The 23616-nt window shown below is 45.3% G+C and overlaps 1 protein-coding gene across 7 annotated transcripts in view; it reads right to left on the bottom strand.

Moving 5' to 3' along the window:
• Positions 1–10071: 10071 nt before the first annotated feature.
• Positions 10072–23616, bottom strand: part of Gak (cyclin G associated kinase) — a 52031-nt gene continuing 38486 nt past the window's right edge. For 4 of the 7 annotated variants that reach the window (XM_075943506.1, XM_075943508.1, XM_075943511.1 and 1 more), the window contains 8 exons: positions 23013–23411; positions 22360–22530; positions 21190–21312; positions 18790–18906; positions 12610–12822; positions 12149–12294; positions 10753–10929; positions 10072–10612 (listed from right to left, as the gene is read on the bottom strand). In XM_075943506.1, coding sequence (XP_075799621.1) covers positions 10511–10612; positions 10753–10929; positions 12149–12294; positions 12610–12822; positions 18790–18906; positions 21190–21312; positions 22360–22530; positions 23013–23411 — 1448 coding nt within the window. In that variant the 3' untranslated portion in view covers positions 10072–10510. The remainder of the gene's footprint in view (positions 10613–10752; positions 10930–12148; positions 12295–12609; positions 12823–18789; positions 18907–21189; positions 21313–22359; positions 22531–23012; positions 23412–23616) is intronic. The other 3 variants (XM_075943507.1, XM_075943509.1, XM_075943513.1) reach the window with 1 other exon arrangement.

Here is a 23616-nt window from a genome sequence, read left to right as displayed (position 1 = left end):
CTAGGTGGAGAAAACTAAACTGAATGCTGGGAGAAAGAAGGGTGGAGTCAGTGAAAAACCGTGTAGCCTCACCAGAGACAGACACCAGAACTTTAATCATTAAGCCACAGCCTTATGGCAATACACAGATTAATGGAAATGGGTTAAATTAATATGTAAGAGTTGGCTAATAAGAAGCTAGAGCTAATGGGCCAAGCAGTGTGGTTATTTTGGGGCCGAGAAGCCAGAAACTAATTAGTGGCCTCCTAGAACATCCTGTAGCTTTTCAAGTCTTTCCCCAGGTGTGTGGTCTCAGTACCCTGGCACTTAACACCAATGGTTACTTCTTCAAATCTCCTGAGAAGCTTTAAGCTGCATACTAGGGGCTTCCAAGGAAATGGTTCCAAAGGCCTCCTTACACCCTCTAAGAAGCGTGACCTTTCTTTCCTCCACTCTGAACTACCTTGTCAGCTCAGCCTGTGTGCTTACAGAAGAGCCACTTCTGTCCCTAGACAATTCAGACTCACAGAAATAGCTGAGTGGTTGCCTGAGGATGTCAGTGTGGGGAACTAAGGTTGAATGGATCCAAGCAGCTCCTACCTTTCTGATGCCATGGAAGCCTGGAACAGCCATCATGTTCTAACTACCCTGAGACCTGAATCTCACTCCCAGGAAGATCCTAAGCTAAAGCAGGATTAAGAGTGAGATGTGGACACATGCTGGTGGGGCAGGGAAGCCTGGAGGGCCTAAGGCATGCTAAGGTTCCCTGTTCCTGGCTGAGGTCTCATCCATTATAGCTAGGACACTTCAGGCCATGCCCCATGACTGTCACTCTTCTAATATCTGGAATTTCCAAAGTTCAGCAGCTTGCCTAGGCAGTAAGGCTGGTTCTCTAGCTGCAGGGCAGAGCCTCTGGCTTCTTAACACTTGTCTGGGAGTGTAAGTCAAGTAGCCTCCTTCAATGCGGTGATTGAGCTGGCTCTTGAAGAGCAGGCTTCAGGGAGACTCTCTTCAGATAGGATGTGGGTTGGTCTGCCTGATGGTGACTGTAGTGGATGATGAAAACCTCTTATAAAGATGCAGATGAGTGGCAGGGTAGGAGAGGTGAGCTAAGACTTTTTGGAAGGCATATACTTCTTTCTGCTTCTTCTCAGGTAACACGCAGATTGAGGCCATGTCACATGCAAGTATTTCTGGACTGTCACATAGCAGAGAGGCAGTGTGGGGAGCCATTTTGGCTCTGCTGCAGCAAAGCCTACTGCACTCAGATACTGAAGCTCTGGCTCAGGTCTGGCTTCTCATTGGTACACATGGGCAGAGATCTTCTGACCATTGGGGCTCAGTCCATGGCATCAGTTTTTGGATCCAAGTCTTGTCATATTGTATTTGTGGTGTGGCCAAGTCAAAGCAGGGATGAATGGGAGGTATAGAAAAGCAGCTGATGCTGCAGAGGGTGCCTTCCCTAATGAAGGGAGGGCATCCAATGTTGAACTTCAGCAACTCAGTAACTTTAAATCAGTCAGGTGGGAGATCTACAGCACCATCCTGGCCTTTTTCTTTACCCTCATCGCATAAAGCCAGTTGGTGACTGTCTCAGCATACCACTGACACCCAGAAAAGAATATGAAGCCAAGTTGTAGGAATATTTTTCAGTATTGGATATTAACTTCTGTGAAGTAATCACTCTACAAACTGTATCCCCAACCTATGGAACTGGTTAAGAAATGTTAACATAAAATAACTTTCTGGTAACTAGGGTTAATAGAAAGACAGGTGCTGAGGGAAAGAACATATATCCAAGTGTGGGTGTGGACTTCTTAAAAGAAAGGCATATTTAAGTTTCTATAATAACTATATAGATAGATGATTTTGATGACTTCTGAAGTTATCTTTAGGGATGGCCAAGGAATCTTTCCCTTTTCATAAATGAGATCATATGGTGGTCCCTGCGGGACACTGGATATGATACGGCTGGTAGCTGGTAAAGTAAAAACATGCTTAAGCAGATTGTTTTTATTTTAAATAAAGTTTACGGTCTTGTTTGGGAGATTCCTAAAATCCTGCAGATTTGTAACTTGGAAATACTACACACTATATGCTTAGGCTTTAAGCACAGATATTGTGTTTTTTTAAAAAAATTTTATTATTACAATTTATGTGTATATATATATGTGGCTGCTTATCTGTATGTACATCCTGGAGGCCAGAAGAGGGCATGAGATCCCTTGAAACTGCAGTTACAGTTGGTTGTGAGATGCCTAATATAAGTGCTGGGAATTGAACTCAGATCTTCAGCAAGAGTGCCATTAACCACTGAGCCATCTTAAACAGCCACAGCCCTTTCATTATCTTTTTAACAAGACAGCATGTCCCTATGTAGCAGGCTGGCCTAGAACTTTCCAAGTAGACCAGACTGTCCTCAAACACAGACATCCTTTTGCTTCCACCCCACACCACACATACAAGTGCTAGGAATTAAGGGTATATACCACCACTCCTGGCTGCTTCATTATTATTTTAATATTCTTGTTTTAGATATCTCTATATAAAAAAAATATTGGTGCTGGAGAGATGGCTCAGTGGGTAAGAGAGATCGATGCTCTTGCAGATGATCTAGATTTAGTTACCCACATAGCAGCTAACAACTATGTGCATCTTCAGTTCCAATGGATCTGATGCCCTGCATGTGTACATGCAAGCAAAACACGCATGCAAATATTTTTTTTAAAAAATTAAAAACAAAGTAAAATGAACATTTTTTTTATGTAGGCAAACTTCACAGCAAATCTCATTAATTTTCCTGGAATTCTTGACTCTCAGCTCATAAGGATTTCAACCAGGCTCTGGGGTAAGGGATTTCTTTCTCCTTCTGTGTATCTTAGTTAGGGTTACTGTTGCTGCGAAGAGACACCATGGCCACAGCAACTCTTTAAAAGAAAAAGCTTTAATTGGAGAGGCTTACAGTTTCAGAGGGTTAGTCCATTATCATCATGGTGGGCCATGTCAGCATGCAGCAAGCAGACATGGTGCTGGAGAAGGAGCTGAGAGTTCTACATCTTGATTGGCAGACAACAGGAAGTGAACAGTGTCACTGGGCATAGCTTGAACATAGGTGACCTCAAAGCCCACCCCACAGTGACACACTTCTTCCAACAAGGCCATACCTACTCCAACAAAGCTAGACCTCCTAATAGTGCCACTTCCTATGAGCTTATGGGGACCATTTTCTTTCATACCACTACATTCCACTCCCTGCTCCCCAAAAGCTTATAACAATATCATAATGCAAAATGTGTTTAGTTAGTCCAACTTCAAAAGTCCCCAAAGTCTTTCACAGTCTCAACAATTTGAAATCCAAAGTTCAAAGTCTCTTTTGGGCTGACTCCACTCCCTGTTAGCAGCTTTTCTCGGTAGGTATCCCATGGCTCAAGCATCCCCAATCTTGGGGTCTTCAAGGCAAATCCATGCTTTAACTTCACAGCTTCACACAATATCTTCTCTGGGCTTCCATACAGGTACACCCCTGAAATGCCTGGCCTCGGTGGTTTTCCTTAGTTGTGGAGGGAGATTCCATAACCCCTTTCTTTTACCCTTGACTCTAAAACCAGAACCATGTGGCTGAAGTTGCCAAGTACTTGCTGGGGCTGAAACATGGCCCCCTCATTCAATTACAGCTTCACCAGCTTTTTGGTTTCCATAGTTTCCTTTACTACCTAAGCTTGGCTGTCCTAAAATTGGATCTGTAGACTAGGTTGGTCTCAGACTCAGAGATCTACCTGCCTCTGCCTCTGGAGTGCTGGGATTAAAGGCGTGCACTGCTGTGGGACAATGCTCTTATACACTATAAAGATTTGTCACTCATATTGGTTTAATGATATGCTGATTGGTCAGTAGCCAGGCAGGAAGTATAGGTGGGGCAAACAGACTAGAAGAATTCTAGGAAGAAGAAAGGCAGAGACACAGTTGCAAGCCAGACACAGAGGAAGCAAGATGAGAATGGCTTACTGAGAAAAGGTACCAAGCCATGTGGTTAACCATAGATAAGAATTATGGGTCAGTTTAAGTTGTAAGAGCTAGTTAGTTTGGCCTGAGCAATAGACCAACAGTTTATAATTTTTTATAATTAGTGTCAAGTTGGGAGTTAGGGTTTCTATTGCTGTGGAGAGAAACCACGACCACAGCAACTCTTATAAAGAAAAACATTTAATTGGGGGCTGGCTTAGAGTTTCAGAGGTTTAGTTCATTATCATCATGGTGGGACATGGCAGCATGCAGGCAGACATGGTGCTGGAGAAGGAGCTGATTGGCAGGTAACAGGAAGTGAACTGTGTCACTAGGTGGACTTGAGCATAGGAGACCTCAAAGCCCACCCCCACAATGACACACTTCCTCCAACTAGGCCATATCTACTGCAACCAAGTTACACCTCCTAATAGTGCCGCTCCCTATGAGTTTGTGGGGACCAATTACATTCAAACGACCACACTGTGTTCCCTTAGTTTTCCTTATCTTTCACCCTAACTCACAGACATGCTTGAGAATTGTAACCTTGAAGTGGATTGCTTGGGTCCTACTCCTACTGGGTTGCCTCTTGGATGCAGAATAGTACTCATGTGTCTCCAAAGTCCCTCTAGCAACCTTGAATGATTCAGTAAGATGACAGAAAAATTACCCAACACCAGTCTGGGAATGGGTTCAGGAATCTGCCTGTGGGTAATATCCTTGTAAGACATCAGTACAGAATCAGAAGAATTTGAGGTCCTCCAACAGGTTTTGGCTTCAAGAAGAAAGACAAGTTGGACTAGGGTTCTGGCCCACCCCACCCCTCTGCTATTAGCTCAAGCAGGGCTGGACTTAAGACAAGTTCAAAATACCACTTGTCTATTGGCTGCTGGGAAACATATAGAGCAAAGAACTCCTCAGGAGGTGTGAAACAATGTCTGAGATGGGCATTCCTCAGCTGGGGACAGAGGCCAGTTCTATACTAGGCAGGGGAAAGATGCAACGTTCTCTGCCTGGAGCTAAAGACATGATCTTCAGAATGCTGCCTAAGGCTATTAGGAGGTATGGCTTTGTTGGAATGGGTATGGCCTTGAGGTTTTCTATGCTCAGCACACTGCCCAGTCAACATCCTGTTGCCTAAAAGATGTAGGACTCTCCAGCATGTTTGCCTGTATGCTGCCACACTTCCCATTGTGATGATAACAGACTGAACCTCTGAAACTAAGCGAGCCACCCAATTAAATGTATTCTTTATAAGAGTTGCCATGGTCATGTTGCCTCTTTAAAACAATAAAAACCTTAACTAAGACAGATTGCCATTCAACCTTAGGTGATGAGAAGGCCTGAATTCTCTAGCCTAGGGGCAATAACTTTTCCATGTTCTTCCCAAGGACTCAGCTTATTGTCTAGTCACTTTTTTAGTCTGTGTGTTGTACAGAGTAAGGCTCAGTATTCTTAGATTGAGGACTAGGGCCCTAGACTATCTCCACATTGTTGCTCTTAGTACATGGTTCTTTCATTCCACACATGGTCTCTGTAGGGCTTTGTATGTAGGATCAAGGTCAGAATTCCAATGAGGGGCTCAGGCAATTTTAAGTGAATAGAGAAATGTGCATATGTTAAGCCCAGCAGGGAATTCTCTGGCCCTCCCTCAGCAGAACTGACACTATCAGATGGGCTAAAGTAGCCTGTCCCCTCTGCTCTGATAGGCATGAGTAGCAAGCCTACCTAGAAACCATTATCACATCTACACAACCTTGGCTGAAGGTAGGGTTGGGTCTGGGGTTCTGGGTTGAACCTTTTAGTCTTAGTCAAAGGCCTGAGGATCAAAGTGGGAGCCAACTGCCCTATGTGAGCCCGAGTTCCCTTCTGGTTAATATAAGAACATCTCACTTGCTTTTCCTACACTTGGCAAGACCTTAGTGATCTTTCTTGTGGACTGGGCACAGCCCTGCAGTGGCTCATGCTCAGGGAGGTGGATTCCTTGAATCCCAGCAAGGATGCTGTGAAGGTTGGGCATAGCAAGAGTGTACAGAGCATCACACTCATCCTTTGTCACCAACTGGGATCCCTCTGGGCTCTGACCCATAAGTGCTGTTTGTTGAAGTAGGTGGCAGTCTACCAACCAGAGCATTCGTGGCCCAAGGCCCTACCCATAGCTATTGGCCAATCTGCCTGAACTTGCCCAGCTCCAGTGCTGGTTCTAGAATCAAGAGCTCCATCAGGCTGTGTATTGGTGAAGGGAGGTTGTGAGCACCATATAAAGGGTTTCTGGGTCTCTGTGGGGGCCAACTCGCATTGTCTTTTAGTCCCCAAATTATCAGCTAGTCTGGATACACTCTACCCCACCTCAGGGCTTTTGCTGACGGTTCTCCAGGCCACTTTTGGAGACCTTCCCACCAGGTATAGCTATCTATCTACTTTCTAGGTGGGTTTTCTGTTCATCCTTCCTACCTGGAGGCCAGGGCCACAAAAGCAGGCCCATACTTGCACCCTTGGATCCCCTACAAGTAGTTCCCTCAAAATACGGTGGATTATGAGGGTGTTTACAGACTAGTGTGAAAGCGCTGGTTCTATCCAGCCATGTGTTAAGGCCTTGCTAGACAGATCTGTCAACCTAGAAAGCACTGGTTTACCCAGCCACGTGCTAGGCGGTGTAGGAGGGTCTTCTATGTGTTGCTTTCATTGGTTAAATAAAGAGACTGTCTTGGCCTTTTGATAAGACAGCAGCTTAGATAGGCAGAGTAGACAGAATAGAATGCTGGGAGAAAGGAAGCAGAGAGCCGCGGCCATAAAGCTAACATGTCAGACAAGCTGAATCTTTCCCAGTAAGCCACGGCCTCGTGGTGACATACAGATTATCAGAAATGGGTTGAATCAAGATGTGAGAGTTAGCCAGTAAGAGGCTAGAGCTAACGGGCCAGGCAGTGTTTAAGTGAATACAGCTTCCGTGTAATTATTTCGGGGTTAAGCTAGCCAGGTGGCGGAAAGCAGCCTGCGCTCCTCTTACAACAGCTAGGGCCTTGCTAGACAGATCTGTCAACCTAGAAAGCAAAGATAGTTCTTGGCTGGCAATCAGGTAGGTAATCACACCATGCAGGAGTATTTCAAGAACATTAAGTGTCTGGGCTGTGATTTGTTATCTGTATACTCTTCTCCACATGTGGGTGCTTCCAAAAACCTATTTATGAGCCCCAATTCCTTTTGGGTAGTCTCCTTGGGTGGAACTTCCCTGTCTTGCAGTCAGCGTCTCTTTTCTGTTCCCTTCCTCATTCTGCAATGAATTAATAATCTCTATAACCTCTGGGAGGCTGGGCAGGTGACCTGCTGCCCCTTAGTTACAACCATGGTTCATACCCCAAATGAGGGCTTCCAAGGGTGCGGCCAAGTACAGTGAGGACTTGGATTTCCCCCAACCCCAGGGAGGGAAGTGTTAAAACCAGTAAACTGTTGGAAGAATTTGAGGTCCAACATTCAGGCCTGGGGTAAGAAAGGTTTGGGAGCACTCTACATTGTAGGGTTGGCAGAATGGGAGCTGGGATACTCCAGCAGGGGTGGAACAGAAATGCAGATGGACATAAGGCCTAGCACAACCAATGTCAGTGGGGAACCAGGGAGGTTGGGAACTTCTTTATAGTTCCAAGGACTCCCAGAGCCCACCTTTTCCCTATCACTGGAGGCTGTTTGCTACCTAATGGATCCCACTGAGCCCACTGAATATTCCCCAACATGATCAAGGAGCTTTATAGCACCTGTCTGAGCCCCACCAGGTCCTGAACTGGGAATCGTGAGCAGCTTTGAAGTGAAACATCTCGGCACCTATTCAGGCTGCTCATTATTTTTTAAAAGAGCAGAACACTAAAAATAGCAGCAACACAAAGGAAATAGGAGTCATTAAACAAGGGAATGACAGAATGAAGCTTGCATATTTCAGGGCCAGATTAAAGGGGAGGGTGCTTGGTGTCAAGCATCACATATGGGGCAGGGTGGGCAGTGCCCACCACCCCCAACTCAGATTCTGGGCCTGCACTGGGCTAGGCTGAGTGGCAAGGAGGGAGGGCTAGGTCTGCTGAACTGGGGCTCTGAGCACCAGAGGTGGTCATGGAACCAGGGCCATCATGGTGTTCTGGGCAGTAGTGGCAAACTTCTACCTTCACGGTGCTGGAGCTGGGACCATTTGGTATCCACTCTGGTGGTGGTGCCTAGGATTTCCAACACTATTCTACTAGGACATCATACTTGCTTCCAGGGTTCTGTAAACAGTAATCCCAACTAAAAGAAAACAATATTCCTCTGCAGTAGACCCACAGTGACTGAGGTGACATGACAGACCTGAAATGGAGCAGCCCATGGGAACAAATGATAACCCCTATAACAGACATGCACTTTAACTGGTTACTAGACTGGCAGGGAATGGCCCCTTCTTAGGCTTCCATCTGGATGGATGTGGGGTTAGATCCCATTGCCTGTATTAACTAGCAGTCACCTTACCACCTCTTATCTGCTCTTGCTTTGTTAGCCCAGTCAAATGTGAACCCTCATTTCTGCAAGTTAAGAGCACCGGGTATTGTTCAGCAGCTAGTGGATCTGAAGCTTGCCAAACTTGTACCCATGGAATGCCACTGGGACTCTCACAGACAAGTTATTTTACATACACGTTATAACCAAAGGGCTAACATGCACTACAGGACTTGTATATTTATCCAGGCTCCAGCTGGCATCATATTGAATTAATGACTTACATCTAGATAAAGAGGCCACACAGGGACGTGGCAAGTGTTCTGCCAACAACATAATTCCTTGGGCACCTGTGAAGAGATGCTACTTACAGACTTCCAGGGGAAGATGAATTAGTCACGCCTGGCTGAAGTCACCATCCATAGCCCAGAAGCCCTATGATGAAGTCTGTGATGGGGGCAGTTGAAGAAATTACATTTAAATTCCCTGAATAATAATGCAAAGTTCTTGCTCTAATCCTGCTCAAATCCAGAACAATCCAATGGGGCAGAGGAATCTCAATCTTTTTTTTTTTCTTTTTCGAGACAGGGTTTCTCTGTGGTTTTGGACCCTGTCCTAGAACTAGCTCTTGTAGACCAGGCTGGTCTCGAACTCACAGAGATCCGCCTGCCTCTGCCTCCCAAGTGCTGGGATTAAAGGCGTGTGCCACCACCGCCCGGTGGAATCTCAATCTTGAAGGCAGAAGGGGCTCTGAGTTCTGCATCTGTATGGATCCAAATTGACACAACTGCAGTCATGGTGAGGTGTCTGTGTCATGACTTCCCAAGTGAACCTGGTTGGCTTTCCCTGCAGTTCCCCAACAGAACAGATCATCAGACTGCTTTACAAGTAGACCCAGGATTTTGACATTAACTTAAGGTAAACCTGGAACGTCCAGTCCCGGTCTGGTCAGTGTTGTCCTAATTAATACATATTTAGGTGCTTCAGATCCAAATCATGGGGTCTGGGGGTCTTGTTGCATCCTTTTATTTTGTCCCCAATAAATACCACTGCAGTTATGGTTGTCTGCCTGCCTACTGGATTGTTTTAAAGCAGTGTTCCTCACTCTAAACTGCACTCTGACCATGGACGGTTAGTCCAAGGGGCAATATCAAGCCACCTGCCCCATGGCTGTGTCTTGTCTACACAGTGACGAAGGCATTTCTTCTGTCAGTGACTTTTAGGCCTGGACCAGTGGCTTGAGGTTTTACTAGAGTCCTTAGAGAATGAGTGAGATCCAGCCAATAAAGCAAGTGTCTGAGAATAGCATGACCCAACAGCCCCTGGCATGTGGAAGCACCCTAAGACCCCTCCAAGAACTCTAGTTAGGAGCTGAGATGAAGAACAGCAGCATTTTGGAAGGTGGTGTTAGACTCCAGGCCCTGGGAAAGGTCCAATGCTGTAGACTAGACTCCCATTCGATCTCTTTCTAGAACTTTCCTTTAGCAAAGTGTTTGGAGAAGACAGTATCAATGCTGGTCTTTGCAGGCAATTCTCAGTCGACCTCAAGATCCTATAATATATCCTAGGTGAAAAACTGAGGACAAACAGGTTACCAGGCACCAGGTAAGAAGTGCTTTCCAAGCCAGAGACTGCACCAGCCATCAGAAAATAGTTTAATTATGTACAGATGATTGGTGAACTGATCAGAGTAGGGTGTGAATGCCCCCAGATTTGAAGAAGTGGCAGGAGGGCAGTGCCGGCGACATGTGCCATTCAAGAGGTGACAGCCACCAGGCACCAAGTAAGTCACAAACCGTGACAGCTGTGGAAGGAGTATAAATCAACACTTTTCCTCTGGGACAAGAAAAAGAAAAACAAAACAACAAACATCAGATCCGAGGAATGCTTTCTCTCCCAGCCATGGAATGGTATTTGTCCATGATGAATGCAGGATGGCTGGGAGTAGATGGTCCAGGCCCCTGGGGCCGCATCACCTGCCACACCTGCTTATGGTCCCATCTGTGCATCAGTCAGGCCAGCAGCATTCGGGCTTCATGAGCAGCTCTTGCAGTCACAGCAATCCCTGGCCTCAGAAGAGAGGCCTTGAGCCCTGGTTCTCAAACTCAGACCATGCATCATTCAGCTCCATGAAGATCATCTTGGCATACTGCTCGTATGGCTGCCCAGTGGCCTGTGGGCAACAGAGGGAGAGCCAGACTGACACTCAGCCCACTCCCTACCAGCACCTTTCATGCGATATAGCCAGCAGGCAAAAGGCTCCTATAGGATGAGAGACAAGCACAGGGTCCAGAAGCCCCTCCATACACTTACTTTATCTGGATGCACTACCAGCACTGCTCGGCGGTACTGCTTCTTCACCTGCTCTGGAGTCACCAGGTCAGCCATACTCACAGGTGTCCAGCGGCTCTCCCCATCCCACAGTACTGTGTGCAGCGTGGACAGCAGTGCACGGATGTTCCTCTCCTTGCCTTCAATCCACTCCAAAAGCTGCAGACACCAGTGCATAAAGAACCTCAGGAAGAAGCTGTAATTTAGGAGACCTCCCTCCCTGCTATGTGGAGTGTGGGGTGGGAAAATCAACGTAAGCAGCAAAGCAAGTACTGAGGGATATTCAGATGCTAGAGAGGGTGGGGGGTACATTTCAATGGTCCTGGGTCCTAAAGGGAAAGACAACCTGCAGGCTGGGGAGCAAGCTTCTATGAAAGCCCCTTGAAAACATGGTTTGGTACCTCTCTCTTTATTGCTATAGGAGAGCAGGGAAGCCATGGCTCCACCCTACTCATCTAGCCCTTCTTTCAGCACTGGGCCCACCCCAGACCATATAGACCAGGTGGGTCAAGCTATACATCTAGGACAGAACTGAGCCCCTTTTCAGCCATATACAAAGACAAAACCCTAATCCCTCAATACAGCCTCCTGACCGATGCACAAGGTTCAAAGAGGACAATTGGGTCCCTGGCAACCTTTCAGGTAGTTTGTAAGGAAACGGCTTCACTGTACCCTAAAACTAATCACCACACAAACTTAAAGAAATAGTTACATTTAATATGTAGAGTGGAACAACCTGACTGACCATTGTACTATGCTGATTCCTTCTTACTGCACAGTGAGTGCCCCAGGTCAGGACCAAAACCCAAACAAATCGCTGTCCTTAAAAGCCAAATAAGCAGGGTGGTGGTGGTGCATGCCTTTAATCCCAACACTTGGGAGGCAGAGGCAGGAAGATCTCTATGAGTTTGTGGCCAGCCTGGTCTACAGAGTGAGTTCCTGGACAGTCGGAGCTGTTACACAGAGAAACCCTGTTTTGAAAAAAACAAACAAAAAAACCCCAAACCAAACAAACAAAAAACAAACAAACAAACAACAACAAAAAACCAAAACCCACAAAACAAAAGTCAAATAAACCTTAGTTTGGATGGGTACAGGTCTGAGCTATGCCCTCTTGTCAGCTCAAGGCCAAGGTCAAACATGACCAGAGGACTAGAAGTCCTGTGTGGTACTTGCTTCCCTCACTAATCTCAGTACCATGAGTAGCACTATGAAATGCAAATATCAAGTATATATCAGACTGCCCGGGAGTATGGCTACACATGCCACACTCCTATATGCCCTACTCCAGGTGCCTCCAGGTGCTAGGTTCACACACAGTGAGTCTGACTGGAGACAGTGAACTTCACAGTGTGGTCTGGTCCCTGGGGGTACCCACCTTCAACTTTAATGGGTCTGTGTCTCTGGCTAGGTCCTGTTTCCGCATCTCAGCCATGGTCTTTGGCCCCTTCTTGTCAGATTTGGAGAAACCTTGATTAGGCAGCAGATCTTCAAAATCATTTTCTGAGACTTTTGGCTTTTGGGCTAGGAAAAAAAATAGACATTTTTATAGACATTCTGCCTGCTTTTACCTTTCTCCTTGAGTATGAGCTGTCCTGATACCTGGACAGAAAAGAAGAAAAACATGGCTTCAAGGCCACTGGTTAAAGGCCAGTGAGAATTAGGAGAAGGGCTAGGTCTGAAGACATTAGCACATAAATCCAAATCTACTTTCTTGGGGCAGTCTCAGTGAGCAATATAAATACAACTGTCTTAGCTGGCTCTGAGGGGAGAAATAGAATGCTCTACTCACAAACCTGTAGGTAGTTGTCTAAATCACCAGACAGACAAAGGACTTACCAAAGCTGGGCACACGGACACCTCTCTCCTCTCGAGCTCCGATCACACTGAAGTGAGACCTTAGCTGTTCAGAGGCTCTGGGGGCTGGCTTGGCCTGAGGGGTCCATGAGGTTCCTGGGGCTGTGGGACGACTTGTCTGCCAGGAGCTGCTGCTTTTGGGAATGGAGGCTGATGTGGTAGCAAAGGCCCCTGTAGGAAGTCCAGCAGGCAGGCCTGAGGAGACACCACAGGACACTTGTAAGTCACTTAGCCAAATGGTGAGTTGCTTCTTCTGTGGCTGAGGATACTGAGTTGCTGGGACAAATTGCTGTCACTTAGTTGATCTGCTCTACTCAACAAGTAGATAGCCCTGAGTAACCAGGGATACACACGTGTGTTGCTCAAACACTTCTAGATGCCAGGATACTCTACATGCACACCCACACAAGCTTGATATCCCCATGTGTTGAGTGTTCTATGGAGCTGTCCCATTGTGTGGACACTTCCTCAGAAAGCTTCTCAAATGTGGGGCTGATTTTTTAACTTTCTGTGAAATAACTGAACTCAGAGAAGTCTCTAGACTCATGCCAAGTCTAGAGCACCTTCAAAGAATGTCCCCAGCTGTGAAGTTCCTCTGTGAAGGTTGTTGTTATTTGTCAGTATCTAATATCACCCAGGAGATGACCCCTGGGCATGTCTGTGGGGGATTATCTCCCCGCACTGCTCCTGACAGGGTTTCTCTGTGTACTCTTAGCTGTCTTGGAAGACTCTCAATTGATGTGTGAAAATCCATCTTAATTGTGAGCTCATCCGTGGGCAGGGGATCCTGGGCTGCATGAAACAGAAAAGGTAAGCTAAGTATTAGCGTGCATGCATTCATCTTTCTCTGTTTTCTGACTGACTGTTAATGTGATCAGCTGATTCAAACTCCTGCAGCCTTTTTATTGCCAAGGAATATTTCACAGTTTATTTTCTTGGCTATTACCTACAGCTCTTCTCTGAACACTTGTTTGATTTTTTTTTGTAGAAATATAAGCCCATTTCTCTGGGATAAACACTGGGGTCCTATGGTGTCTGCATATTTACTTCTGTAAGAAACAGACCAAGAGTAGCTGTATCATTTCACATCCTTACAAGTGTGTATATATACTATAAACCCAGTTTCTATGATCCGTGGTGATGCATGGTTGCTGCCTAAAACTTCTGGCAGCTGATGACTCAACACTGTCTCATGTGCTTATTGGTGTGCCAGAATTACTGCTGATGGAACCTCCCTACCTCTTCTCATTTCTCCACCGGATTACCTTTTGTTTTTCCATTAGTTATATATTCTATATAAGAGTCCTTTGTCAAATAGTTTTTGAAATGTTTTCTTCCCATATTTTGCTTGATCTTTCCACAGTTGAAGGTCTCAGATCTGCGCTGTCTTTTGCTAGTAGAGCCTCTATGCCTTATATTCCATCTGCAACGGGCTGAAGCTCAGTATATAGCCGAGGCTCCTTTTCTTGCCTGTACAAGTCCAATGACTCTAGTTCCATCTGTAAAAACTTTCACACACCTTTGTCTTCCCTGGGTGTATACCTGGGTCCCCTCTGCCATGTATTGGTGCCTAGCCTTTTGCCAACACCAGTCTTGGTTTCTGTGGCCAGACAGTGTACCTCAAAGCCAGGGTGGGGCTTCTATACTACTCTCAACTACAACAAGCCCCAAGCATTCTTGTCTATCTGCTTTTTCAAATAAATGGCAGCAGTGGCTTACCAGAGGCCGAGGGAGTATACAGCAGGTGACAACTAGTGTTCAGCGGGCCAACTCACTATATGAATGACTCTCTGATGGGGAGCCCTTCTGGACTGTAAATGACCAGCTGTTTCTGTCTATAATTATCTCGTGTGCTGCCACTTTCCTCCTAATAACAGCTACGGGTGTTTCCCCACTGCTTGTGAGTCTGTCTCACGTATCTATTAAATTTATTGGAAACATGTAGCTGTGAATGGTCAGGAATATGACTTCTGCCTAAACTGTATAATTTTGATGAATAGAAATACTAAGATATTTTTTACTATTCAGACTGACATAGGAAAGTAATAGTATTCTTAGTCACAAAGATAGTTAATTTTAGACTTCAGAACAAATGTAAAACAGACTAGCTGCCCCTGTAGAGAATACACAAGGATGAATTCCCAGGTGTTTATTGCTTATTCAAGGTCAGAGACTGAAGCAACTTTAGTAGACATAACTTTCTCAGCAATGGGCTTTCTGATCATACTCTCAGCCTCAGTTTATGTTATAGGACTCAGGGGTCAGACAACTAATTGCTACTGTTAAGTCCTGAATTTCAATGCCATTTTCTGTCTGGGATTCCTAAGTGCTAAGTGCAAGGCCAAGGGTTTCTCACTGGCCAGTCAATGTGACTTCCCAACCTGAGAAAGTCATGTGACTTATCTTGTGTTATGAGACTGGGTCAGGCCCTGAAAATGTAATACAGTTGTACAGGGTTTGGCTGTGGAGAGAGAAGCTGCTGTGTAGAGCAATGAGGAGCCTATGCAGAGCTTATTAGGAAGCTATATAGAGCTGTGTAGAGGTGTGAGAGAGATTTTGAGAGAATTTTTTCAAGATGAAGACAAAGAGGGGGTTACCACCAGAAAGCGTGTGCTGATTTCCCCTTTAGATAGATATTCAGTTCCCACTGCATTCATGGATTTTGTTGTTGTTGTTGTTGCCAAGGTTTGAACTCCAACCCCAACTTCCTGAGTGCTGGGATTACAGCTATAAATAAGCCTCTATCTCTGCCCGGTCTAAAGCTTTACAAAAAATCAACTATACATAGTGTTGTATGGTTATATAATTTTGGTCTCTTTGAGCTGTCCTAGTAAACCTAACAGCAACAGACTACCATTTGGTGATCTTAGGTATTGTGAACTTTTAACTTAAAGTTCTAAGCCTTGTAAATTTCCTCTGATCTGACAAGCAATTATGCTACCTGCAAACAGGAAAAATTTAATTCTTTTCCTTCTATCATATGTAATTTCTACTTCTTGCCTCAGGTTATTAGCTGGGTCTCTTAATAAGTAGACTATTATGGGGGCATCTGTGCTGCTCCTGGGTTCAGGAGTACTTCATAGTATGTCATATCTGATACAATTTGTGTGCCTGCTCTGAAGATACTCTCATCATTTGATGCTGTTTTTTTGTTTTGTTTTGTTTTTTTGAGACTGGGTCTTTCTGTATAATGACTTGGCTGTTCTGGAACTCACTCTAGACCAGGCTGTCCTTTGAAGTCACAGAGATCTGCCCGCCTCTCTCTGCCTCCTGAGTGCTGGGATTAAAGGTGTGACGTGGGATTCTTCTCTGAATACTGTGAATATGTTCTATTACCATTGGTTAATAAAGCTGCTTTGGTGTATGGCAGGGCAGAATAGAGCTAGGTGGCGGGGGGGGGGGGTGAGGGTGGGAGGGCGGGAGTAACTAAACTGAATGCAGGGAGAAAGAAGGCAGAGTCAGGGAGATGTCATGTAGCTGCTAAAGGAGAAAGACGCTGGAACCTTACTGGTGGGCCATAGCCTCGTGGTGATACACAGATTAATAGAAATGGGTTAATTTAAGATGTAAAAGCTAGACAAAAATACGCCTGAGCCACTGATCAACAGTGTTGTAATTAATGTAGTCTGTGTGTGATAATTTGGTTCTGAGAGGCTGGAAAACTAAAGTGCAGTCTCCATTTACAAAAGTGCATCACCACCACTTGGCTGCTGCTGGGTTTTAACAATCATCCTATCAGAAGCACTGGTAAGAGCATGTCGTTGTTCTTCAGCTGATAAACATGGCAGATGCTACTCTCTGACTCTGGAAAGGCAGATCAGATTGGTGATCCCTGAATATGGCCCACTTAGTGGTAGTTGCTGCTCTTTAATCCTCTGAAAAATTCTGTGCCCTAATGTTGTAAGGGTCCATGTCTGTCTTGAGGGGGGTGGCTTGAGGCTTTCTTTCCTGAACTAATTTGGCATATGCACTTTGGAAAGTCAGTTTCCTCTCTTCTAAGCTTTCTAAAAGATTATGTGGAACTGGTCATATAAACATTTGGTAAAATTCTCCAGTGAACTCATTGGAGGCTGGGGAGTTCCCTTTTAATTCATTCTTCATAGTGACAAACTATTCAAATGCCCTGCTTCATGCTTGGAGTTTGGTAGTGGCTACCTGTGAGATATCTGCATATCTGGATGCTGCCAGTTTCCCTCCTAGCACCTGACTTTATTCTTTCACCACCTTCTAGATCCCTATAGACCCTGACCATTCCCGACACTGATGGCTTGTGCTATAGTTCCTTTTTGGTCAGTCTCAATAAATTTTTTACTGCTACTTTCAAAGAAGCAACATTTTGTTTCATTGATTCTTTCATTATTGAGCAAGAATCTCAAATAGTTCAGGCTAGCCTTCAAATCATTTATGCAACCAAAGACAACCTTATACTTCTCTGATTCTTCTGCCTCTACTTCCAAGTGTTGGAATTATAAGTGTACCACCACTACACTTGATTTGGTGCTAGAGTTTAAAACCAAGGTCTTGTATACCCTAGGCATGCATTTTATTAAGTGACATAAATTCCCAGTCCCTGTTTCATTTATTAAAAACATTTTTTCCTTTTTCCAGATTGCTATAGATTTTGATCTTCTTTTTCAAACCCCTTGAAGTGTCATTTGTCATGACGACATATTCCATCCTTTCTTTTCTTTTTTTCCCCCCAAGACAGGGTTTCTCTGTGTAGTCCTGCAACTCTCTCTATAGACCAAGATGGTTTCAAATTCAGAGATCCACCTGCTCCTGCCTCCCAAGTACTGGAATTAAAGCCCAGCTAGTTCATCTTTTCTAGAGCATGTAACCTACACACTCTAGCACCCCCAGCTGTTATGTGCCAGGTCCCTCTAAGATGCAAGGTATTCCCCTTAGTGCAGTGAAACATGGCTATTTCCTGGGCCTCCCTGCTGACACATGTGGTATTTAAAGCACCGTTTTCCTTTGTATTCTTACCATCACTGATTTTCTGAAGGCCAGAATACACTGTGATTTCAATTCTTTTATCCTGTTGGAGGAACCTGCACTCTGTGCTACCAAGTATGGCCTAGGACAGTCAAGCAGCCATTGTGATGAATGGTATATATTGCATTTTCATTTGTGACTTGGGCTTGCTGAGTTTTCAGCCTGGTTTCCTTTAGGGCTGCTGTTTTCCCAGGATCAGACAGGTCTCCTTACCTTTCAGAAGGCAAACACTTTTCCTAAGAAGATGCCTACAGCCCTACCCTGTGTTCAGACCCATCAACCCCAAATCCACATAGGGAGAGGAAAAACAAAGATATCAGGCAGAAACTCCTAGAAGACCCAAGAAATATAGTACAATTTGGAAAAAAAAATGGAGACCATTAAGAAAAAAAATAGCACAAAGGATGTTAACAGCATGATTAAGAACTCCCCATTCAACCTAAGAACAGAGTGAAGTCAGAAAGGAGGAGAAGGGGCAGACAAGGGCCCACCCAGAACATCAGTTCTGGAAACAATGAGTCACAGGATAAGGAACTAGATATGAGGATGTCAGGTGCCCAGTGTGGTGCTACAGCTGAGCTATGGCCAGTCATGCTTCAGTGAGTGACATCACTACTACCTGAGACAGATGCTAGAGCAAGCAAGTGACCTGCCAACAAGCATCCTGACAATATCCTCAACCCGAAACCCTACATGCCCCACCTATATAGCTTAGTGTATTTCCCGTCTCAGAAGCTATGAAGAAGAGGTACTGACCAAGGAGCCGAGGAGTCCTAGGGAGATTCACCTGAGAAAGCAAACCTGAGACGTTATCTGTGCAATTCAGCTTGTGAAGACAGGAGACACAAATGTGAGTCAGCCCCAAGACAGGCATGGACGCTGCAAGGAGTGACTGACCCTTATCAAGTGCATGCTGATGCTACACCAGTACTCAGCAGAGCCTCATCAACTAGACTGTCCTTACTTCCTGGACACACTATAATCCTGAAGTCAGCTGGTGCACTCACTGTATGGCCATGAGGATCATTAGTACTAGCAACTCCCATTTTTAGTCTTTCAGTCAGTGGGCATTCAGAATAGAAGCAGACACAAGCTCCCAGGGTCCCTGGACACAGTAGTAGAAGGTGAAAATGAGCCTCTTGGCACATAGGGTTGGCCCCTCATTACCTTGGAGGCTAGAGCTGAGATCACTAAGATCAGCAAATGGGTCTAGGCTCTGAGACTTGGTTTGGCTGGGGTGGTGACCTGGTGGGGCTGGGTGACCTCCAGAAGAGAAGAGGGGACCTGGAAAAAGGATTAAGGCCATTAGAATTGCACAGTATAGAATGAATGACAGTGTTCCAAAGTCCCTGATCCCTACTCAAGGTTTGGTGATTCTTTAAGGACAGTGAGCAGAACACACAGGCACATCTGGCACAGTGGCTAGCACCAGCATCCATATTGTTCCTCATGGAAATCACTGAACATTTGGTACCAAGAACCAGAAAACGTCCTCATTGTTTTGACTTCATAGCACTATTTTTTATAATATATCTAAAATGTGACTTCCTTTATGATATAATAATGTAAATTTGAGACTAGTCTAAGCATAACATCTTGAAATAATTATTGTGTAACTACTCAAAATATTATCTAGTCATTAAAAATGATGGCTATGGAGATGGACAGATGGCTTGGAGGCTGAAAGCGCTTGTTAAGTAAAGACACATGGATAAAAGGGTATACTGTATAACTCACTGTGGCACACTACAGCTTCCATGACATGACTTTTTTTTTTAATCTTAAATTTTAATTTTGGAGGAGTTGCAAGGGCAGAGGGCAGATATGCAGATGCGGAGAGGTAAATGGGATCGAGATACATGATGTGAAAGACAATCAATCAATCAATCAATCATGAGGACCCAAGTTCAGATCCCAGCACCCATGTAATAACATTTGCACCCATAAAAAATAATCTTTAAAAGAACGAGAATTATCTATAAAGAGCAGGCAGATATCTATTGATTTCAAGGCCAGTCTGGTCTAGTGAGTTCCTGGACAGCCAGAGCTACACAGTAAGATCCTGTCTCAAAACAAAACAAAACTATTGTGGCTCAGCAGGTTTTTACTTGTTATGTAAGCCTGATGACCTGAGACTGATCCTGTGAAAAAGCTGGATATAGATATATGCATCTGTAATCCTGGCACTTGGTGAAAGGGAAGTAGAGTCAGGAAAATTGCTTAGAAGTTTGCAAGCCAGTATGTGCAGCAGAAATGAGAGACCCTGCCTCAACAAGGTGGAAAGAAATGATTCCAAAAAGTTGTTCTGTGACCACCAAATGTGTGCCATGGCATGCACACGTGCTATATAGCAGGTGTAAATCCACATACAAATACATGCATATAATAATTAAAAAATATGAGCTGGCTAGGTGGCATAGTTGGTATAGGCATTTGCTGCCAAGCCTAATATCGTGAGTTCAATCACTAATACATTACAATCCCTGGGGCCTGGATAGTAAAAGCAGAGAATGGAGTTACCCAAGTTGTCTTCTGATCTCTGCATGCCTGCCATGACAGGCACACTGTCCCCTGCATCCCCCTAAAAATAAACACCATGTAGAAGCCTTTTTAAAAATTAAATTTAAAAAATTTTTAAAAAATTCCCAATGTAAAAAGGGAGTAATAAAGAACATGAAATAATCCTGTATAAAACAAAAACAAAAATACCCTACAACCAAAACCCCAACTGTAATAAAAAAAAAATGCAAACTGAAAGCACCTACAGGGGCTAACAAGTGGCTCAGCAAGTGAACAGACTTGTTGCCAATCCTAATGACTTGATTTGATCCCTGGAATTCACATGACAGGAGAGACCTGAGCCCTACAGATTGTCCTGGGATTTCTACAATGGCATTCTGACACACGTGCCAACTCATACACACATTAAAATAAATACACAACTTTTAAAAGATGCTTACTAAACTAGAAAAATGTTTTAAATTTATAATATAACTCTGATGAGAAACAAAAGATAGAAATTCTTGTTCCTGAGCAAATAAACTGAGGGGGATGTGGATCAAAGACTTTGCAAACAGAACTATTGGATCAGAATGTGTCAGCAAGGTAGAACTGTAGGTGCACAAAAAGATCAGATGGATATTCACAAATATGAACTACTCCTTGTAATCCATGTTACCAACAGGGCATATGCCAGTAGCCACGGCACACGTGACAGTCTTTCTAAGGGTCCTTCAGAGAACACAGAAAAACATGAAGGTAAAGTGTGGGCAATCAATTACACACAAGCATGGAATTATGTTCCAGAACATATTTGCCTTCATGAAAAAGGAACAGCATGGAAGAATAGGAGGACCAGACACGACTGTACTCAACAAAGTATAAGCAATTATCGAGTGTCTGTGTTTCCATCGAACAAACAACAGAGAACTCTGTGGTCACCACACGTTGGGCTGACTGGAAGGCAAGCAAGCCCTCTTCATCCTCTTCTCAAAAAGGCATGTGGAGACTCCATGGCCACAGTAACCATCTTGAGAGCCCAGCTAACAGTGGGGCCCATGGTCATACCTTCTGGTACTGGCATGGAGGCCGGACCGGGCATAGCAGTCTCAGCCCAGGTATCCCATCCTCCTAGCAGATCTGGGTGGCTTGATGAAGCTATCACCTTGTTGGGCTCTGCTTTGAGATCCCCTGGAAGGAGCCAGAGAAAAGCAAGTTTGGTGTATGTGCCGTCTCACTTCACATGATGTTTGGCAACCTCTCTCACCTCCAGACACAAGCAGAAGGCAACCTATTGGTCCAGCAAACAACTCAGGGGACAAGTATGGCTAAGCAGTTGAAGCCATGCCTTGTGCAGACACCTGGTAGTTGGTATTCTGAACTCAAAGGACTGGTGCTCAGAACTGGCTGGGCTAGATAGTCCTGAGGATGTAGCAGGCTGATCAGGCAACATCTTCACAGGGCAGTGATAACAACACTTGCATACTGCCTTTCTGAAAGGGCACTCAGAGCCTTTCTGCCTTTCTCTAAACCTACCATACATAGCCCATGATGAGTAAGGGGCTCAGAACCATGTTCAAAAACTCCCTGAAATCTGGAACTAGTCCTTGTGCCCTCTGCTTGTCAAGCATCCACCCCAGCATGGCACAGTCATATGTCATACTTTCTACCACAAGGCATTCAGGGCAGTCAGTTGTCCTCTGGAACACACCCTAGTAGACCATCAACTCTGTTAGGAAAAAGAACTAAGCTTTCTCTTCAAGATTTGGCTAGAGTGACAGCCTGGCCTCTCCTTTCCCAGACCCCAACTTCTGTCTAAATGGGCCATGCCTGCTGCTCCAACACACACACACAAGCCTTTATACGTCTTGTTGCCTATTCCTAAAGTCATAGCCACAATTCCAGAGTCAGGGAAATGCCCACTAGGAAGGCCTGTAAACAGCGGTGGAACCTGTCCCAGATTTGAAGAGACAGCTTAAATTTGAAGACACAACTTAAAGAGATGAGAAAAAGACACCAATGTGTCCCGTCAGGCTTTGAGATGCCCTCGACTTTGGGAAAGTCACCAAGGGGTATGTTAGCCCCATTACACCATAGCTGCAGTAGACAGAAGGCCCTACTGCCCACTGATCTATCCCTGAGCACTATCCCCAGGGGCCTGTAGAAAGTAGGAGTTCCTAGGCCCTTCCAAGCACAAGCCTGTGGCTTCTATGTAATAGTCATCATGGCCATACTCACCTAGGTGCAGGAAGGTAGTGCTGGAGGATGGGGGCGGGGCACTGTGGGTGGATGGGAAGGCAGTTGAGGAAGCTACAGAGTCAGGATTGAGAAATTCTCCAAAAAGATCAGGCTTGGAGCAGGGCTGGGCATCTGAGTTGGATGACAGTAGGAGTTGGTCAAATGGGTCCACTAGGAAACAGAGGGAGGGCAGGGACAAGCATTATACCTTAGCCTGTATCCTAGGAGCCCTGCTCTGAGGTCTCTACTTTCCTCAACATATGCACTCAGACCATTCAGCAGCCTACCTGAGGATACATGGCCCCCCTCCCTAATGCCCCAAGCTTAGGACTCTCCCATGGCCCTCCTCCCCAATGTCCCACAGCTTAGGACTCTCCCATGGACACAGCATCACCCCTGAAGCCAAAGCAGGCAATCTTGGTTTATGAGTAGGAACTGATGTAGCCACGAGCAATTTCTCCAGAAGGCAGTTTCCTCCCTCCAGATGTCAATATAACAGTGAAGATCCTTTTTCTACATGGCAGGAATGGTTAACCCTGATTCTTACTATGAAACCAATTTTATGCATAACTGAAATGTACACCAATGTTCTTGTAGGGTGTTCTGTACCCCAAGAAGAAAAACTGGGCTTGCCAGAAGCAGAGGAGCCTCACCACCAAGCAGGTCACCAGGAGTTCCCATTTGAGCAGCATCAGATGGCTCAAGAAGGCAGCTCAACAGGTCAGTGTTGCTGGAGGGGACCCTGCAAGACTGCAAGGGGGCAGCAGGCCCTGAGTCACCCTCAGAGTGCAGGCCCAGGAGATCCACACCCTCTTCCTGCGGTGCAGGCTCCTGTTGGGCAGCAGGCATGCCCACATCAAATATTAAATCTTGCTGTCTGGTCCCAGCTGCCAGCCTTGATGTGTCTTCTCCAGACCCTGGCTCCCTCTCTTCACTGGGGAATGGAGGCTCTTCTTCATCTGACATTTCACTTCCATCTCTGTCTGCAATCAGGACAGACTGACTCTCCTTAGGAGAGGTATTGTCTGCACCAGTCTCTGGTTCTTTTTCCTCTGTGGAAAGAAAACCATCGGTTGATTGACTCACATGCTGGGGTAGCTGTAAGAGAGCAGAAAAAGCTGACATAACCAGAAGCCTCAGTAGGGCCCAGGTTGCAACCACACAGCCAATACCAGGATCTTCATGCCCACCCCCGTGGCCAACCTTGGGCCTCAGAGCACATACCTTGAGGCTTAAAATTCACAGACCACCCACCCT

Source organism: Microtus pennsylvanicus, chromosome 12 (genome assembly GCF_037038515.1).
Source record: "Microtus pennsylvanicus isolate mMicPen1 chromosome 12, mMicPen1.hap1, whole genome shotgun sequence".
Lineage (NCBI taxonomy): Eukaryota > Metazoa > Chordata > Mammalia > Rodentia > Cricetidae > Microtus > Microtus pennsylvanicus.
Note: the sequence above shows the minus strand (reverse complement) of the source record. Positions and strands in the feature narration are given on the sequence as shown.